The sequence below is a fragment of the Ictalurus punctatus genome, chromosome 5, assembly GCF_001660625.3.
Source record: "Ictalurus punctatus breed USDA103 chromosome 5, Coco_2.0, whole genome shotgun sequence".
Lineage (NCBI taxonomy): Eukaryota > Metazoa > Chordata > Actinopteri > Siluriformes > Ictaluridae > Ictalurus > Ictalurus punctatus.
This window is the reverse complement of record NC_030420.2, coordinates 1,753,013-1,772,353: the sequence shown is the minus strand read 5'-3', so window position 1 is coordinate 1,772,353 and position 19,341 is coordinate 1,753,013. Positions and strand designations below refer to the sequence as shown.

At 37.7% G+C, this 19,341-nt stretch overlaps 2 protein-coding genes across 2 annotated transcripts in view; both read right to left on the bottom strand.

Moving 5' to 3' along the window:
- Positions 1 to 6,054, bottom strand: part of LOC108265162 (alpha-2-macroglobulin-like protein 1) — a 33,298-nt gene extending 27,244 nt beyond the window's left edge. The window contains exons 1-6 of the mRNA XM_053680558.1: positions 5,932 to 6,054; positions 5,107 to 5,459; positions 4,442 to 4,681; positions 1,064 to 1,244; positions 527 to 683; positions 321 to 373 (exon numbers count right to left, since the gene is read on the bottom strand). Coding sequence (XP_053536533.1) covers positions 321 to 373; positions 527 to 683; positions 1,064 to 1,244; positions 4,442 to 4,681; positions 5,107 to 5,459; positions 5,932 to 6,054 — 1,107 coding nt within the window. The remainder of the gene's footprint in view (positions 1 to 320; positions 374 to 526; positions 684 to 1,063; positions 1,245 to 4,441; positions 4,682 to 5,106; positions 5,460 to 5,931) is intronic.
- A 175-nt stretch (positions 6,055 to 6,229) lies between these two features.
- Positions 6,230 to 19,341, bottom strand: part of LOC108265161 (alpha-2-macroglobulin) — a 40,374-nt gene continuing 27,262 nt past the window's right edge. Inside the window, exons 26-31 of the mRNA XM_053680557.1 lie at positions 19,116 to 19,331; positions 17,511 to 17,629; positions 16,600 to 16,708; positions 16,361 to 16,426; positions 14,653 to 14,758; positions 6,230 to 6,600 (exon numbers count right to left, since the gene is read on the bottom strand). Coding sequence (XP_053536532.1) covers positions 6,230 to 6,600; positions 14,653 to 14,758; positions 16,361 to 16,426; positions 16,600 to 16,708; positions 17,511 to 17,629; positions 19,116 to 19,331 — 987 coding nt within the window. The remainder of the gene's footprint in view (positions 6,601 to 14,652; positions 14,759 to 16,360; positions 16,427 to 16,599; positions 16,709 to 17,510; positions 17,630 to 19,115; positions 19,332 to 19,341) is intronic.

Sequence of the window (19,341 nt, the reverse complement as noted above, 5' to 3'; positions counted from 1 at the left end):
AAAAGCAGGTTAAACATACAAATCAGAGTATTTTTTAGTAATACATTTGATGAATCCTGTGATTTTCAAGTTCAGCAGTAGCTTGGATTAAGGTTTGGACTTCGATATTTTTTACTTAATACTTTAGGAAAACAAACTTATTCACCTTAATTTATTAAACTTAATATTGAGGGACTATAAAACACAACTAATGCTACGTTTAATTTAAAATTGTTTGCTTACAAAGCAAGACAGGTATAACAGTTGATAAATATGATTTTTGTTGAAACTGCTACTGTATATTTTGTAGTATTTTAGAGAAATGGTAAAAGTTGTCGTACCGTCTGATTGTAGGTGAGGAAATTGGAATCCAGAGAGATGATGCGGAACATCACTACAGAGAATAAAAGATAATATCTATAATGTTGTTGCATTCTGAAAATGATTTGGTTTTAATACAGGGTTAAATAATTTAAGGGCGGCTCTGGGGCAGGAACCTAGGAAAACAGAAGGCAGGAAGTGTGAAAATCCATGTAGAGAGTGTTACCAGTTTGTCCTGGTTTGTAGATGGGTTTATCCGTCTGAATAATAATCAGAGAAGTCGGAGGTTTGATGAGGATCTTTGTTGTCTTGTTCAGGAATGTGCTTTCTCCATTTATCTGAATGTCAATAGACGCTACTGATTCCACGCTTACGACAGGAACCTGTTAAAAACAAAACGGCAAAATCATAACGCATAGCAACTTTAGAAAACATTACACTATTATTTATTTATATCCATTTTTTTTTAAATATTATACAGCAAACCAGGCTTTACATTGCAAAAAAAAAAATATATTGTCAATATTTATAGCTTGTTTATTCATATGGCATATTACATTTCCATCAAATATCAACTTGAATATTCTTTAAATCAGAGGTGTTTTTCTGATTCTTCATCTGTTAATTAACAAACCTGAACTCATGTAAACATATTTAGAGGATCAAAATCAGCAGCTCTAGAAGATGGGAAACATTTAGACTCATCACTGGAGATAAGAATCCCTGCCTGTGAGGTGAGAAATGTTTTAAGATGGCGTCTGACCTGGAACGGGATACAGCGGTAGTATTCTTGTTTAATAGATATTTCCTTCAGAAGTACCACTCTGTCGCCATTAAGCTCCAGGTTCACTTCCAGTGAGACTTCTTTATAGGGGTTCACCGTGATACATAGCGTCTCTGTGGTGCCCCCTACAGCCTGGGAGGTCACGGCCAAGAGGTAAAAGCTATTGCAAAAAAAAGGGGGAAATAGTTTTATTAGTTCCTACTTAGCTTATGTTTACCATCTCTACAGTTTGTAGCAGCAACTGCACTCTATAAGCATATAATATATGATAATATTACTGAAAGCTTATTTTGCACTGGACAAGGGTGACACATGGGTGATATTTAAGTTTGTAGCCTACAACAGCAGTTACATATCCTAATATCTCTACTAATACCATCTTAGAGTTGGGGTTTTATTGGGGACAGAGGATGGGAGAGTGAAGAATTTTGAGACCTTAAATTGGTGTTACAAATGGTGTTGAAAAAGGTTGAGAAATCCTGCTTCAGTAGTAAAAAAAAAAAAAAAAAGATGTGATAAATATTTACAGATTAAAGTATGTACAGCGTTATGCATATATATATATATATATATATATATATATATATATATATATATATATATATATATTAAATATTCCTCACTTAAGTATATTAAGCCTCATTGAATCCCTGCATCACTAATTCAGAACATCTCAAATGTAAACATTTATATTGTTTACCTATTTTCCTCACTTAAGGAATAGTCTTGGATAAACCTTTGTATAGACATATAATTATGAGGTTTATTTTTTCATTTGTTTAATTTGATAGTGTTGACCAATTCTCCATCAGCCTCTTCAACAAACCTCAGTTTATTTATTTAGGTTACGAGCACTTCATCATTCTATTTTGCTCCATTCATACAATATTAACAAAAATATTAGTTGTACTATAAAACTCTTCATATTAAATCTACAAGGCTCTCTGAGAAAATCTGAAAAATATATTAAGATCTTACGTGTCTGTGGTGGTGTTCTGTGCTATGATGCTTGGAAAAAGCAAAAAAACTCCAAAAAGAACTTGAGAAAAGCTCATCCTGGAACAAAATCAGACACGATCAGACCGAATATGATGATCTGAGATCACTTGTGGTATTTATTGACCTCTGCCCCTCCCAAAAATGTCTATAGTGGGGTTAGATGCTTGCTGCTATCACCACACTCCTGTTTCGCTTCTCCTGACCTTGCCCTGTATGTTACACTGACATGCCTCATCTTATCAGTCTAGACCTCAATAACACTGGCATTTCTATCGTTTTTATTCTCTTAAATAAAACACCATCCGATAAAAAGAAGTGATGTCCTTGCATCTGAACGTACAACACAGAACACTGGAATGATTTTTTATTCTTATAACACAGGAATTATTTTCTTACTCAAACAGTTCATCCAGCACTACACTACACAATTTAGCTGAAGTCCTCACAGCTCCAAAGTCCTCAGTTTGACTGCGATCCCAGGTTACTGTTTGTACAGAGTTTCACATGTTCTCTTCTTGTTTGCGTGGGTTTTCTCCAGGTTCCCTGGCCTCCCCCCACCCCAAAAAACTTTCCAATAAATGGATTGGGGTCTCTTCATTGTTCATAGGTCTGTGTGTGTGTGTGTGTGTGTGTGTGTGTGTGTGTGTGTGTGTGTCTATCTGGCACCTTTAAAATAGAGCACACCTGCATTCCGGAACCTTTTTATATGGATCTGGCACCTCTGTAGCTGGATGTGGGGTCTCACACAGAAATATTATCAAAACCAATTTCAGTTTTTAATTCACTAAATGTAAAACAGAACAACAACAACAACAAAAAACAATAGAAAGGCTGAAATACTGCGAATAGCCAATCAGTAGTCTTCTTGAATTCTCCTCTTTACAGGGTAAATTCTCCTCAAAACCTTTTTTTTTCTTTTTCCTTTTTTAGCATTACATTTTTATTTTTTTTACTTTCCATATTTTATTGTTAATTTAGATATTTTATTATTGTTATTATTTAATATTTTAATCTTGTTATATTTTGGACATTCCATACTATTCCTGTTAGTTTGTATGTTTCATTCTTTTAATAAAGATATGTAAAGCCAAATTATTGTCTCAGAATTTATGTTATGAACAATATTAATTGAAAGCCTGTAGCAAGGTGTATAACCTAAGGCCGTGGGCCTGGGTGGGCCAGATTTTAAGTCTAACCAATAAAACGAATGCCAATGCAGTGACCCAATATCTGTCAATATTTTGGGATGGGCTAATTTGAGTGTAAGCGATAAAATGAAAGCCAATGCATACAGTGGCCCAATGGCTGTCAAGTTAAGTTTAAGGGCAACCAATCCAGTTTTAGATGAATGAAAAATAGATGAGAAATGTTAATTATCACTTGGGTGTGAAAACATCCCCTGACAGGATTATCTTCCATGGCAACAAATGGCCATAGCACAGAAGGTTAGATCAGTCACTATACACCCGAAAAGTTATATAACTGGGTGAAATTTACCACCCCAGGATAGTACATTTCTAAATATGTCCAAATTTCAGTGGCGTATACAAGAGTCTACTGGTCTGGTTTCAGCTCTTTTCATGAATTGAAAGCTGTAATTTTAAGTTTTCTAACATTTTTAGGACAGAACAGTTAACAAGCTGCATTTTATTTGTCTTCTTCTTCTTCTTCTTCTTCTTCTTCTTCTTCTTCTTCTTATTATTATTATTATTATTAGTAGTAGTAGTATTATTATAAATAATATAATGGAGGCTGAATAAGAAAACTGAGGCCGGTGAGGGAAGAACTGTTTATAATGTAGCTGCTACAATGTAAGTCATAACAGGAACTTGTATTGTTTATGTTACACAATATTAAATGTCACTATAAAAGTCATCATTCTTTAATAAAAAAATAAATAAAATAACACACACTCTCAGTTCTAAACTTTAGAATCCTTAGGGATTCTTCTGTCAGCTCTCTGGGGTAATCTTTATAGATTCTACAGTATGTGTTCAGGGTGTTTCCCTATCAGTCCCAAATGAGAACCCTTACAGGAAGCTGGTAAACTTTTTACAATGATCATTTATGTTCATTAGAAAAACTGAAAAAAGAGCCAAGCATGAAAAAATGCTTAGTATTATGGTTTAAATTTAAAATTACCTGACCATGAGGGTTAATGAGGTCTTTGTGGGGCCTGGGGCTAACACATCCCTTGGGGCCCCAGTCATTTACCATTTTTATTCCATCAACTCCTAAATCAGTTGCGCAATAATAGAACCACAAAAGCTAAAGCCACTTCATACTCGGCAAACAACAAATATGCCAAAATGTGAAATATTGCAGCGCTTGCTCGAAGGGGAAGTCATGACAGAGCACCAGAACACACTCCCCTCCCTTGGCGGACCTGGCCCTTTGGGCAAATTGTCTTCAGCTGAAGCGGAAGACTGAGCAGCATCCTCAGCAGAGCAGGAAGGCAGAGTGACGTCCTCAGTGGAGCACGGAGGCGGCGCAATGTCCTCAACGGAGCACGGATGCAGAGCGATGTCCTCAGCAGAGCAGGAGGGTGGATCGACATCCTCAGTGGAGCAGGAGGGCTGAACGACGTCCTCATAGAACCTTGGCATAGTGGCATCCACGGCAGATTAGGGAAGCAAACCAGAGTTCTTGGCTGCAACGAGAAGTGGAGAAACTTTCTCAGTAGAACAGGGTGGCTGAGTGGCATCCTAAGCTGTATAGGGAGTGGTGAGTGATGCTGTGTGGTATCCTCAGTCACGCAGAGAGTCTGAGCGTCGTTCTCCATCAACTTAGCAGGCTGAACTTGGTTGGCTGTGTCAGCAGATTCAGGTGTACCCAGAGATTGATTGGCTGTGTTGTCAGTCTCAGGCATGAGGAGAACTCAGTTGATCATGTCATCAGTCTCAGACATGAGGAGAACTTGGTTAGTCATGATGTTTGCTTCAGGCATGAGTAGAACTTGGCTGTCTTTGTCAGCAGACTCGGGTGTTAGCAGAACTTGGTTGTCCATGTCAGCAGAGTCGGACATGATCAGAACTTGGTTGTTCGTGACATCGGCTTCAGGTGTGAGCAGAAACTGGATGTTCGTGACAATGGTTTCAGGCGTGAGCAGAACCTGGTTGGTCTTGACGTCAGTTTCAGGCATAAGGAAAACTTGGTTGGTCGTATCAACAGACTCTGGTGTGAGGATAACTTGGTTGGTCATGACGTTGGTTTTAGACTGGAACGTGGCATTGAAGGTCACATCGTCGATCTTGTCAACCTCAGACATGCACTTGGCTTGGGAGGCCATCTCTTCAACCTGGTACAGGAACTTGTCTTGGGAGGCCATCTTGTAAACCTCTGATATCAAACTGGCTTGAGAGGTCGCCTCTTCGACCTCGGACAGAAATCAGACTTAAGAGATCGCCTCTTCGACCTCGGACAGGAACTGGCTTGAGAGGTCGCCTCTTCGACTTCAGACATGAACTTCACTTGGGAGGTCACCTCATTGACCTCTAGCAGGAGGTTGAATTTATGCTGGAGCTCTGGAGATGAGACAACCTCGTGGGTCTCAGGCTAAAACTCTGGGGATGAAACCACTTTGTGCGTCTCATGCTGGAGCTCTGCAGGTGAGACCACCTTGTGGAATTTGAGCTGGACCTCTGGAGGCGAGGTCGCTACGTTCACCTCTGGCTGGAACTTGGCAGGTGAGACCACCTCGTGGATCTTGAGCTGGAGCTCTGGAGCTGAGGTTGCTACATTGACCTCCAGCTGGAGCTCAGCAGGTAGGCCACTTCGAGGGTCCCAGGTTGGAGCTCTAGAGATGAAGTCGCCATGTTGACCTCAGGCTGGAGCTCAGCAAGTGAGACCACCTCGTGGGTCTCAAGCTGTCGCTCTGGAGATGTGGTCGCCACGTTGACCTCTGACATGAACACTGCGGGTGAGACCAACTTGTGGGCCTCAGGTTGGAACTCTGGAGATGAGGTCAGCATGTTGACCTCCAGCTAGAGCTCAGCAGGTGAGACCACCTCGTGGATCTTGAGCTGGAGCTCTGCAGCCGAGGTCGCTACATTGACCTCTGGCTGGAGCTCAGCAGGTGAGACCACCTCGTGGGTCTCAAGCTGTAGCTCTGGAGATGAGGTTGCCACATTGACCTCAGGCTGGAGCTCAGCAAGTGCCCTCTTGTGGAGTATGCCAGCTGCTCTTGAAACATCCCCAAAAGCAGAAATATGATCCATGGATCCCCAGTTTCCTGCATGTGGGACACTGTAGCTGGGCCTCTTTACCGCAGTCCTCGGTCTTGCATATCAGAGTCGCCTCCACCACTGCCCTGTCAGCCGGGGCCTGAAGCTGAGCTGTGGAGGCTGCCCTGTCAATCCACTCATAATAGGTGTGGAATGGCAGGTCAAGCTTGTTCATCACACTGACTCCCCTAAAAAGATGATCCAGATCATTGCTCTGACCTGGATGCCTAAACTCCTTCAAGAATAGTTCCACAAATTGAGTTATATTATTGAGGGCACTGTACTGGCCAGATGCTCCGCACAGTCATGGGACAGGATATAAAACTGGAACACAATGAACCCAAGCCACTGTCTCTTGTCCGGTTTGGGGTTCGCTAGGCTAGAAAAGTACATTTGACTGTGGGACAAGAACTGCCACGGGTAGTCACCCAATCCATAATTTGTCTCTGGGAGGTCTATGGCAGTCCACTGGGGAAACTGGACTGACATGAAGGGTGGCCAGACATTCCCATGTACACTGCCGTGATGCTCTCCTCACTCTCCTGCTACATCCAAGTTAGGGCATAGTATTCTGTTACGTAGCAGAATATAATAATGTTTTGCTAAGCGCTCATGCATCTGGCTCCTGCACGCACATGCTCTGCGGTTTTCCGAGCACGCTGCAATATTGCTGCACTGGCTCGAGGGGAAATCCAGGTGGATGCTTCACATTGGTGCTGGTTGAGGAGATTTCCCCCCATACAATGTAAAGCACTTTGAGTGCCTTGAAAAGCGTTATATAAATCTAAGGAATTATTATTATTATAATAATAATTATATTCGGCGTACCTAAAGTGGGCAAGATCGTCTTGATAGATCCGATGGCCATGGCTGATATTGTAGTTCATGTAGTAGAATTTGCCTCGTTGTCATTTATTGTGTCGGCAGTATCAATGTCTAGTTGCTCTTCTATATGTTTTTTTTAAAGAAAGTTGTAAGCTTAGGTATTTTGCTTAGACATTTTCAAGCCACATGTTGTTGAGTTGATGTTATCCTGTATGTACTGTCTGTCGTGATTAGTGAATTGTGTGTGTCCACGCTGCTCTATGGATAAATTGATCATGTCATCCCAATTTTAGCATCACTCCATTGGCTCCCAGTCCATATTAGGATCCAGTTTAAGATTCTTTTGTTTGTCTTTAAAACTCTTTATGATCAAGCTCCTTCTTATCTTAAATATCTTCTTACCGCACATTCAGCTAGCAGATTTTTAAGATTTTCTGATGGGTTTCTTTTGTATGTCCCTCGATCTTTTTTAAAAACTAAGGGGGATAGAGCTTTTTCAGTTGCTGCCCCTTGTTTATGGAATCAATTGCCACTGGACATCCGCCTTGCACCCTGAATAACCATTTTAAAAAAGAGGCTGAAACTATATCTCTTCTCCCAGGCTTTTTAATCTAATTATTTAATCTAAATTTTTTACTATGGTCTGTCTTTATTTGGTTTTATTCTGTTTTATATTTACTTTTCTTTACTCTGTTCTGCACTTTGGTCAGTTTTACTGTGTTAAATGTGCTTTATAAATAAAATCTACTTACTTACTTACTTACTTACTTACTAATTACCTGGAAAATGTGTAATCTTAAAAATGCAAAAGAGAATCCTCTCGGGGGCCCCCTAGTGTTCGGGGCAAGGGGGTGCAGCCCATAATAGGGAAATGCTTTCAAGAGTTAATTATGAGATTATGTGTTAATTACCAGTGATTTCAACACCCATATGGATGTAATCTCTGATCCATCGACTGTCAGCTTCACAGGGTTAATAGACTCTTTTGGCCTTATGCAGCATGAATCTGGGCCCACACACAAACATGGCCATACTCTGGATCTGGAGATCTCATATGGTCTTGCTATTAATGAACCAGAGATAGTTGGTTGATAGAGATAGATGACATTGTCATTTCTGACCACTATTGTGTCTTCATTGAATATTGATATTTCAGCATGTACTGTAATATCACTGTGAGGACCGTCACTAATCTCACTGCTGATATAGCTGAGACCTCCATGAAGCTCATATCATCTCTCCCCCCTCTTTCACTTCCTCCATTAGACACTCTAGTGAGGAGTTTTAATGTCAGGATGACCAAATGTATTAACTCTTTTGCTCTGCCTTCATTTAGTGCGATGTACTCATTTGGAATAAATCCATATTTCTGTGAAATAAACTCCTGGTTAGTAATGGTTTCATTAACAATAAGTGCTTTAGATTTAAATAAATTAAATAAGCTTTAAATAAGTGCTTTATGTAAGAGATATAATATTGAACAATCCTAGCTTCCGCTCAAAGGTGCCAGCTGTGCATTCAGTATGATCTAATTTTATGTTAATTAGGTTACTAAAACAAACTTTCTGAAAGTTTCTACATATATATTTTTTTAAATTACAATTATTTGTAAAACAGCATATTATCAGCTTCATAACATCTCAAAGTTTGTAATATTTTCTCCCCACAGTGGGAAAGTCATACATGTATTTGTTAGATTCGACTACTACAACAGTGTTTTGGTTAGCTTACCAAAGAGCTCCATTGAACACTTACAAAGAGTTCAGAATGCAGATGTAAGAATGCTGAGATACTAGACTGCAGAATCATATCACTCTGGCACTTAAATAATTTCACTGGATACCCATGTATTACAGAATAGATTTTAAATTCCTGTTATTCATTTTCGAATGTCTTCATGGTGGTGCTGTTACATACCTTTGTAACACGATCACTAAATATACTCCTGCTAGATCACTTAGGTCATTAGTCACTATGGGCCTAAACTGTGGAACTCTCTCGCTGGAAACCTACGTGTAGTTGATTTAATTAGGACTGGGGCCTTTCCTCAAACCAGTTAATTTTCCATACTTGATTTTATTTGTATTCCTTTATTTATTCTATTTTATTTGCTGAGCCTTTTGTTTCATTGTTGTGTATTGTCTTTTATTTTTTATTGCTTATTTTTATTTATTCTAACTACACTGGATCTGGTGATCTCATATGGTTTTGCTATTAATGAACCAAAAATAGTTGACATTGTCATTTCTGACCACTATTGTGTCTTCTTTGAAATTTCAGCATGTACTAACAGTGTGAGTGATAAGAGGACTGTCACCAAGCGCTATCTCACTGCTGATATAGCTGCAACCTTCATGGAGCTCATATCATCTCTCCGCCTCTTTCACTTCCTTCATCAGACACTCTAGTGGACAGCTTTAATGTCAGGATGACCAAATGTATTAACTCTGTTGCCGCTTTAAAAATAAAAACTATCTCTGGGATAATTAAAGCGGCCCCTTGGAGAAATAATAGCTCCATTTTAAGACTAAAAAGAGACTGCAGAGGAGCAGAATGGCAGTGGAAGCACACAAAGCTAATAGTTCACCAAGCTATCTATAAAAACAACTTGAAAATAGTTAATAACGAAATAAGGTCTGCTAGAAAATCTTACTTTTCAAGTTTAATTGACAGCCACAAAGACAACCCCATTCTCCACAATAGATACACCGCTAAACCCCTCACCTCAAATATCATCAGACGTTTTCACAACTGAAACGTGCAATGAGTTTGCAGTTTCTTCAGCAATAAAATTACTATCAAAAGGCAATACATAGTCAGCACTTGTCTTGCTGGAAATTTTATAACTCTCTACCTATTGCTGTTCAATTTAATCAATCCTCTTTCTCAGTAGTCAGCCCTAACATTCTTGACCTGGTTATATCACTTGTGAATGCTTCTAGCTGCTCTGTTATCCCATTACTCACCAGCTTTCTTAAATTGGGTTTAAATTGATTATTACTACATTACTACTACATTATTAAAACATCTTGAGCATTGTTAATCTATCCCTCCAACAAGGAATTTTTCCACACACCTTTTAAGACAGCTATTGTGAGGCCTCTGCTGAAGAGAAACAATCTTGATTCTTCCGTGCTCAGAACGATCTGTAATCTTACATTTCTTGGCAAAATAATTGAAAAAGTTATGTCCATACAGCTCAATAACGATCTCAACATCAATAATCTCAATGAGACATTTCAGTCTGGTTTTCGGTTGAACTATAGCACAGAAACTGCTCTCCTAAAAGTTGTAAATGATCTGCAACAAAACAAGGAATCGCTGCAGTATAATGATTGTGCGTATATTTCTTTGGTGGTTTTATTCCTAGTTAATTTTGCTACTGTACTGAATAAGAATCGAGGATTATTTTTTTATATATTCAATTAGGGTAGAGAGAGAGACTGATCTAGTAGCACTAAGACATTTTCAGGAAGCTCGTCTTCCATGCTGTTTGAAATGCTACCGATTTGGTTTGATGCTGTTTACGCTCTAATTGTCGAGTGGTCTGTTTTAAAGTGCATATGGGATCATTATATCAGGGTGCTAGCTTTTTATCTCGAATTATTTTTCTTTTAAGTGGAGCTACATTATCTAGCATGTAACGGAACAATGACTCTGAGCATTTAGTCACATGATCAAGTTCTTTGGGATCAGACGGTAATCTAATTGGTAATCCAGAATGCAGATTCAAGAATGCTGACATACTAGACTGAACAATATCACTCTGTCATTTAAATCACTTCACTGGCTTGCTGTGTCTTACAGAATTGATTTTAAAATCCTGTTATTCATTTTCGAATGTCTTCATGGTGGTGCTCCTACAAACCTTTGTAACATGATCACTAAATATACTCCTGCTCGATCACTTAGGTCATCCAAAACGTGGCTGAAAAGCGGGAGTCGGCCATTAGTCACTATGGGCCTAAACTGTGAAACTATGTGCACAGCCTACGTGCAGTTGATTCAATTAGTTCTTTTTAAAAGTATCTTAAAGCACATTTTCTTCACTGGTGCCTTTCCTCAAACCAGTTAATTTTCCATACTTGATTTTATTTGTATCCTTTTATTCATTCTATTTTATTTGCTTAGCCTTTTATTTAATTGTTGTGTATTGTCTTATATTTTTTATTGCTTATTTTTATTTATTCTCTCTACTGATTTTAATTTCTTGTATAAGTTTTCTGTAAAGCACTTTGTAAACATTGTTGTGAAAGGTGCTATATAATTAAAGCTTTACTTACTTACTCTCAATCCCAGCACTTCGACACAGCTTGAATATCTGGGTCGTCTTCCTGCAACACACACAAGTCAGCTATATATAAGGCCTTCTTGTCCTTGTGCTCTTAAATCTCTGCTGAACTACTCCCAGAAGATGCTCTGCAGCCTGTGGACATGATAATAGACAAGTATAATGTCACTTCTAACCCTAACCCTAGAAGTGTGAAATAACTGAAAAAATAATGGAAGTCTATTTCACCCAAACTACTTCACATAAATACACACCCAAATGTTCATATACTTGCTTCAGATGATATTGTTAAAATACATAATCTTATTCTTGAAGATGGAAAACATGTTTTTATTTGTTCTTAGACCTGTAATAATTTTACCAAAAATATCCATAAATATAATCAATATTTCTGTACAATGAATATTACAAATTCAAATTATAAATTCAAAGTGAAACTATATTATCATCTACATCACTGACAACTATATTTCCACAGTTAAATGCCAAAACTTTGTGGGCGGGGCCTGGTTGATTTTGGATATACAAAATGGCCACCACTTGTATTACAGATTAAATCACACTGTATCCTTAAACTAATTTTAGCAATATTGTTTAAAGTATGTAAAAGTACAGCATAGTGGTGATTTTAAGTGAGATAGTCTTCAATAACTTGTTAAACTCTTAGCTACAGAGCTAATAAATAAAATAATTGTTATGCACCAAATATGTCTTAGCTAATTGGCTATATCTGAGATAAGTGGAACATTATGTACATTGCTTTTTCTTTTCAAACCATCCCTGATGATACCTGATGACACCTTATGATGGAGGTTATAGATGAGCTTTTGTCTATGTGTCCTGTCTGTATTTAGTTTGTTTATCCGCTGTAAAGAACATCATGTCTGCTGCTAATCATTCCCAGTCTTCGCTGAAATCTTCTCTGAAAATCCGGTGTCGATTTCTGAACTCCACAGATTTTAAGAGCCAGACGTAGACGTGAAGTCCATCGCCGATGTAAATAACTGTATCTGTGTATGTAAATATGCCACAATGATATAACCGATGGCCTCAACAATGCTATTTATACTCAACCCATTCCCAAAGCCGTAAAGATGTATGAAGACATTTTTAAAGTCTGTCCTGCTATTAGATTTGTATCATAACATCCCTTTAAATTGTTAGCACAGTGGATTAATTACAGTGATAGAAATATAAGTCTACAGTATGTACAAGGAGGGATGTTCTCAAATGATTTTTGTCTTCCTCTTTTCTACATTTTCTTTTAATTTTCCCGACTGGCTCTGACTGCAGATCACAGAAAGCAGAATGAACCTGCTAATGTTTTCATGTTCACCCGCTGGCTAACTAAGTGGAGCTAACCTGACAGGATTCCTGACAGGATTTAAATCTTATTCATAAATTCATAAGTTATTCATTATTCAGCTCTGCTTATGGTGTCTTTTTAATATTAAGTCAGTTCATAAAGAACAATGTTTTGTGATTAATAAATGTTTTGAAGCAGCACACAGTCTAACCTTGTTGTCTGTTTGGCAATATGAAGTATTTTTGTCAAGTGTCTCATTTTTTCCCCTGAGCTTTTGGTTTGATGTTTGTAAAAATTTTGTAGAAGTTTATTATCTTCATTGCAAATACTAGCTGGCCTACATCAGGTAATCTGGCTGTACCTTATCCAGTATATTTCGTCAACAACAACCATACAGTAATGTTCTTTGCCCTGAACATGACACCAGTGTGTAACAGGAGAGCGATCAAATTACAGAAAACACGTTCCGTATGAACAAACTGCATCTTGTAGGAAAGCATCAGGCTCAGTGATGAAATCCTAATAAAACTGTCTCTAATTAGAAACAAGGCTTTGATGGATTAGTAAACATCCGTTTATTTATTCAGGACTAGAGTAAAATCACTTAGATTTAAGTCTGAATCAGTATGTTAACAATTTAAAGCTACATATTTGCTCAAATATCAGTAATCAGCTCTATATCAGAAAGTAAAATGAAAAGTAAATTAATTAATGAGCTTGTATGAATATGTTTAACTGTTTCTATAGTAACAGCTCATTCACAGGTATTTGTATGACACATAAACAAACTTAAGTCTGTTTAAACGTGTAAAAGTGCAAGATGTAGCTGGGGAGGAGTTCAGGACAGTGGAGTTTATACTTTGCAGTGTCTCAGGGTTTTTGTCTTAATAACAATCTTGTCCACAATACTAAACGTAACTTTAAACAGCTAAAAATATATGATGTGATTCTTTCATATTAGAGGAAGAAAACACTTTGGGGCATGCTGTTATAGAAAAATTATCAACTTCAGTGTTGTAACAGTAACTCTGCTACACATCTGGCTACGTCACACCACCCTGTCACTGATTATTTTCCTACAACAGCACAACCATGAGTGTTTAAACTATTAATAATGAACAAGGTTGCAGTCTAGAAGCATGGAACAAGACTTTGCAACAACGGACTATAAATTAAATAAAATACATACATAGACGAGTCGAGAAAACAAGACACAGGTGAGAATAATGATGACTGGAGCTGGAGGAAATGTACTGTATGTACACGTTTATCTGTTGTATGGAATTTTTATGTCAGAGTTCAAATTCTAAATCTCAACAATACGGTGAAGACATTTCTGCTGCGCTGCTCAGGATCGACACATTTAATCATTTTATTAATATTTTTGCTCAGCACCTCATGAACTGCCTCGTGATTACATCTGCAGAATAAAGACTTTTAAGTAGATGATCTACAATATAAAGAAACAGGAATTTTTTATGTATTCAGTATCTCAACAGTATACAGTACATATGCAAAGAATTTTAGTACATGTAGTATTATAGACATGTACAAAGTTGAAATCTCCTGCATTGTGTCCATTACACTCACACCAAAAGATGTACTGTATGTTTAAGTTGATTATTATAAGACAGATTTAAAAAAAAAAAAAAACATTTAGTACTTACTAAACATTTATGAACTTGCTAAGTTTTTACTGTAGATGAAAGTAAAATATGGAGAAAAAAGTGAAAAAGAAAAGAGATGATGGATAAAAGTGCACGTTTTCTGTATTAAGTGCATGGTGAGGTGTAGTCAGTTACAGCCGAGTCACCTAAAGTGAAAGATAAAAATAGAAGCCATGGTTAAGTTCATACACTAAGCTTTTTGGACAGAAAAACATCTGCTTTTAATGATTGATAAAGATTAACAGAATGATGCGTACCAGTCTCGTAGTAGTCGTAAACCTTCACAACGGCCGGTTTCAGGTTTGCCACTGCAATGTCCTGCACGATCCTCAGCGTGTACACCTTCTCCACTCCTTTTTTCAGCTGAAACAGACAGAGATATTAAACTAAATTGGTAAATTGCGCAGTTATATAGCGCTTTTATCCAAAGCACTTTACACTGTGTCACATTCACCCATTCACTCACACACACACACACACACACACACACACACACACACACACACACACACACACAGACACACACACACACACACTCACACACCAGTGGTAGCAGAGCTGCCATGCAAGGCGTTAACTTGCCATCGGGGGCAACTTGGGGTTCAGTGTCTTGCCCAAGGACATTTCGGCATATGGAGTCATGTGGGCCGGGAATCAAACCTCCAACCCTACGATTAGTGGACAACCCGCTCTACCACCTGATCAACAATCGCCCAAAATTAATCCTCCTGTTCTGTTCAGACCATCTCTTTATATTTTATAGCAATGTACAATAAGTGTTCATTTTAAAGAGGCATAAAAAATGAGATTGACCCTAACATCACCTTTTCTAAAAACTGAATTTTTATTAGAGAACATCATAGTTTTGATCTTTTACTCTTTTACTTTTGAATGTGTAGTTACATTTAACGCTCTGGAACATGATAGTTCCTGTTCTCACTTACGTTAGAGCAGTTATAAAACAGTCGTTCTCTCACCAGCCTCTTTGTTTCTCTCTCAAAGTTAAGAAGACAAAAATTTTTACATGTTCCTGAGAAACCACAACATGTCAACCCCTTCCTGAAGATGAAGAATTATTATATATATTTTTTGTATATTACAGCCTATGACGACAGGCGGCCGGAGCACAAAAGAGATTGCGTGATTGCCGCTAGGGTGCTGAAAGGACCGCTTCAGCACCACCAATATTTTGGACAGCTGAAGAGCGCGTGGCTGTGAGACTATTTATCAGCGCGGCCGCTCTCCACCTTCTAGCAGCCGGCAGGAGCATATAAAAGGGCCAACCTCCACTAGAAAAGGGAGAGAGGGTTCCCGAAACGTGATTAAGGCTGTGTTTTGTGTTTCTTCTAGAAGATTCAGACACGATGGAGGACTTCGCTCCCTGGCTGCACGCACAGAGCCCCCTGACTAGCGAACGAGATCTCATCCGCACTGGAAGACCACAGCACGCCCTCTGCAGCCCCGAGGATGACACCAACCCCTGAGAACTTCACCCCATTACACCTCTTTTCTACCCACACGGTCACAGAAGTGAATAAAACTCTCAACGTTTGTCACTTAAACGGCCTCTTGTGTGTCTGTGCTCAGCTCACCGCTGTGTAGGCTTGCTACCAGCTTTACACTGGACTGTCATAAAGCACTGACATTGGAGACTCCTTCCATAAATGTTACATAAATGTCTCTTTACATAAAACGTCACCATATCAACAATTATACATTTTTAATCTTTTTATTTTATAGAAAATTTATTCTGAACAATCAGAAGAACTTGACAGAGCTGTGATAAATTTTTTATAACAGCAGCTCTGACAGTTTTGCAGCTACAAATCACAGGTTTATATGAATGTGCTCATTCTTATATGTTATTGTTGTGGTTTTAGTTAAATTTGAATAGTTACAGAGATGATTTTAACATGAACATCAGAGGAACCCAGTGTTTTAGTAAAGCTGTGTGTGTGCTCTTACTCCATTCAGGTAGATAATGACTTCACCATCAGCTTGTTCCACAATGTTCACAGATCCATCAGTCGACTGTAAGAACAAAACCATGTATGTGAACACAAACTGATCCAGTAATATGATAACGAGTAAAAGTGTTCGATTTGTGGAATGAAAACTGTTCTGTCACCACGGCTGAACAACTATTCCCTGATACTCGATGTTCAGTGAATAATAATGAGATTAAAGTTAAAGGTCTACATTACATCTGGACTGCTGTTCACAAGCTTCACAGACGCCTCGTCCGCACTGAATCCAGACAGAAGCTTGACGTTAATGATCACCATGTTGGTCACCAATCGTTGACCATTATATCTGAAATTAAAAGATCATTAAAGCCCTCACATTTTATGAATTGTTCATCAAATGTCATGAAAAGTTTTCTAATACTCTAATTAATTCAGCTTTCTAAAAGTAAATTCTACCAGAGAAACATTACTAACATTATACTCAGATTATGTTTTTTATTGCAGTTCAGTGTTTTAACTGTGTCAGAAATCCTCATAAATATATGTATACATGCTCATATAAAACTGATATCTGAACATTATGTTTATACAATGACTCTCACAGATTTATATTTATCTAATCAATAAGTATCTTGTGGCCCTACAGTAACTTACATTACAGCAGCTATGAACAGTCGTTCCCTCATCACCTCTCTCTTTTCTCTCTCTTGAAGTTAATAAAAGAAAAATAAAACCCAGCTTGTCGTGTTACAGAGAAACAGCAAAGAAGTGTACACTCCTCTGTCCTGAAGATGTCGGAAAACTGAGTTACAGCTTTACCTCGGACTGTTACAAAGCCCTGACACCGGAGACTCATTCCATAAATGATCAATAAATGTCTCCTTACAGAAAACTTCTCAAAGATGCAAAGTATCAACCAAGGAATGTATAAGGAAAGATAATTAAAAGTCTTAATATCTTTGCTGCATTTTTCCTACATACATGCTAACTTTTGCATTCACTGTCAACTACATTGTGGCAACAATTTAATAACTGTAGACATGATCCACAATAGTAAGCAAATATGCATGAATGTATGTATGTATGCATATATTAATTGAATTAATTCTCCATTCTCCGTTTTGTCATTTTGTTGATTCGGAGCTCACCTGACAGTAATTTTCACTTCCAGAGATGGATTTGGGACCTTGCATTTTCCAGATGCTGAGGCTGAGATAGTAAATGAAGACTGGTCAGGAGGAGGAGGGATGTTGTAGCACAAAGTGAACTAGAAAGAAAAAAAAAACCAACAACTCATCCTCTTTTCAGTAGGGTTATACAATATTATATAATATATAATATACATATTATAAAAAAAAAATATATAAAACATACATAGATAATGTATGATAATAATAATAGTAAAATATGCTAAAAAATATTTTAATTGAAATATAGTTGAGATTGTTGAAAAGTCCAAATTATCCCTCATAAGTATTTTAATAAAAATAAACTAGCTTCCATCCTGAGGTAACGGTAAACTTGTTAGCTTAGTTTTCATTTAACGTGAGGTCACAGTTGCAAACAGTGAGCATACTACATTAAAACATACTTAATTGATCTTGGTTAATTAGCCAGTTAACAGTAAATCTATTAAGCAGCTGAAACATGTTACTTAGGGAGCACTGAAGAGATGAGGACCCTGTCCTACTACTAGAAATGTGCTGGGAGCTTTAACATTTTTACAGTTTTCTTAAGTTTCTTCTTTTATATTCTCATGTTCGAAAGGGCTTCAAAATATATCTTAAGATCAGTGTTATAGAAGGTAATATATGAGGGGGATTTAGTTCCTCTCATCTTGTGAATATGAAACTAAAATAATGAAAAGATTAATGATGTAATTTTGTGTTTCAGAAAAGTAAAACATCACAGGGTTTTAATTAATTAATTGACGGGTTTGTTCAATTTTGACGTGAACATTAAATGAGGTAGAAAAGTTTCTTATAAAATTATTATTAAAATGTTCATCAAAAACGATAAGACCATTTACTAAAAGTTGGGGACTTTGTAAGGTTGAATCATTAATATCTACAACTGAAGATTTGGTTAAAGTTGGTATGCCACTGGGGATAGTCTTAAATATTTTTTAAAAAGTCTTTTTCCATTTAGAAGTGTATAATTACCCATTCTTGTCAATAGGCTCGTTTACAATTAATACGTTATGCTGGAACCAATTCTCCATGGACAGTGACTGGTTGTTACATGTGAAATTACCATTGTTCCAGATAAAACAAATGTACAAAAGTGACCAGTACGGTAACGCTTGTTTGTCATAGTCACGCTAAAACGTGCGTGACAGTTAAAACCCATGGATTTGTATAATGTTGTGGGCGGGACACTTCAGATTCTAGACAGTATTTAATTGGACAGAAAATCTGATGAAGTTGAAGTGTAGAATGATGCCATCAAAATTGTTGATCCGTATTGGTGTTAGAGAAAGACACCAATTTTGAATGCGTATATCTTCCAAGTAAACTTGTTTATAGGTAAACTGAAGGCAAACATGTTCATACGAACAGCCTGCAAAGACAAGGGCACGGTGAGGAAGAGAGAGAAACCATCAAACAGAAAAAAGTGATATAACATTACACACTTTTTACCCAATAATTCTCATTTCCACACAGAAAAAAAGTCACATTCATAAAGATTTCAGTCATATTTACACCTGAGGAACTGTGATAAGAAAGTAAAGTGGGAAATGGTGATGTACAGACCTGCACGTACACACAGCCTTTCCCTTGTGCTGTGACGTTGTAATCTTCAGGAACCTCCTCCAGCTGACTCTCCTGATACTGCAGCCTGTTACTCTGATTGATGTTAAATGTGTTAATCACCCCTGATGATGATGTTATAGTAACAGTAACAGCTCCTGCTGGACTGTAGTTGACGAGACTGAATTTTGCCAGAGCCTGAAGAGCCACGACAGTGTCCTGTATGATG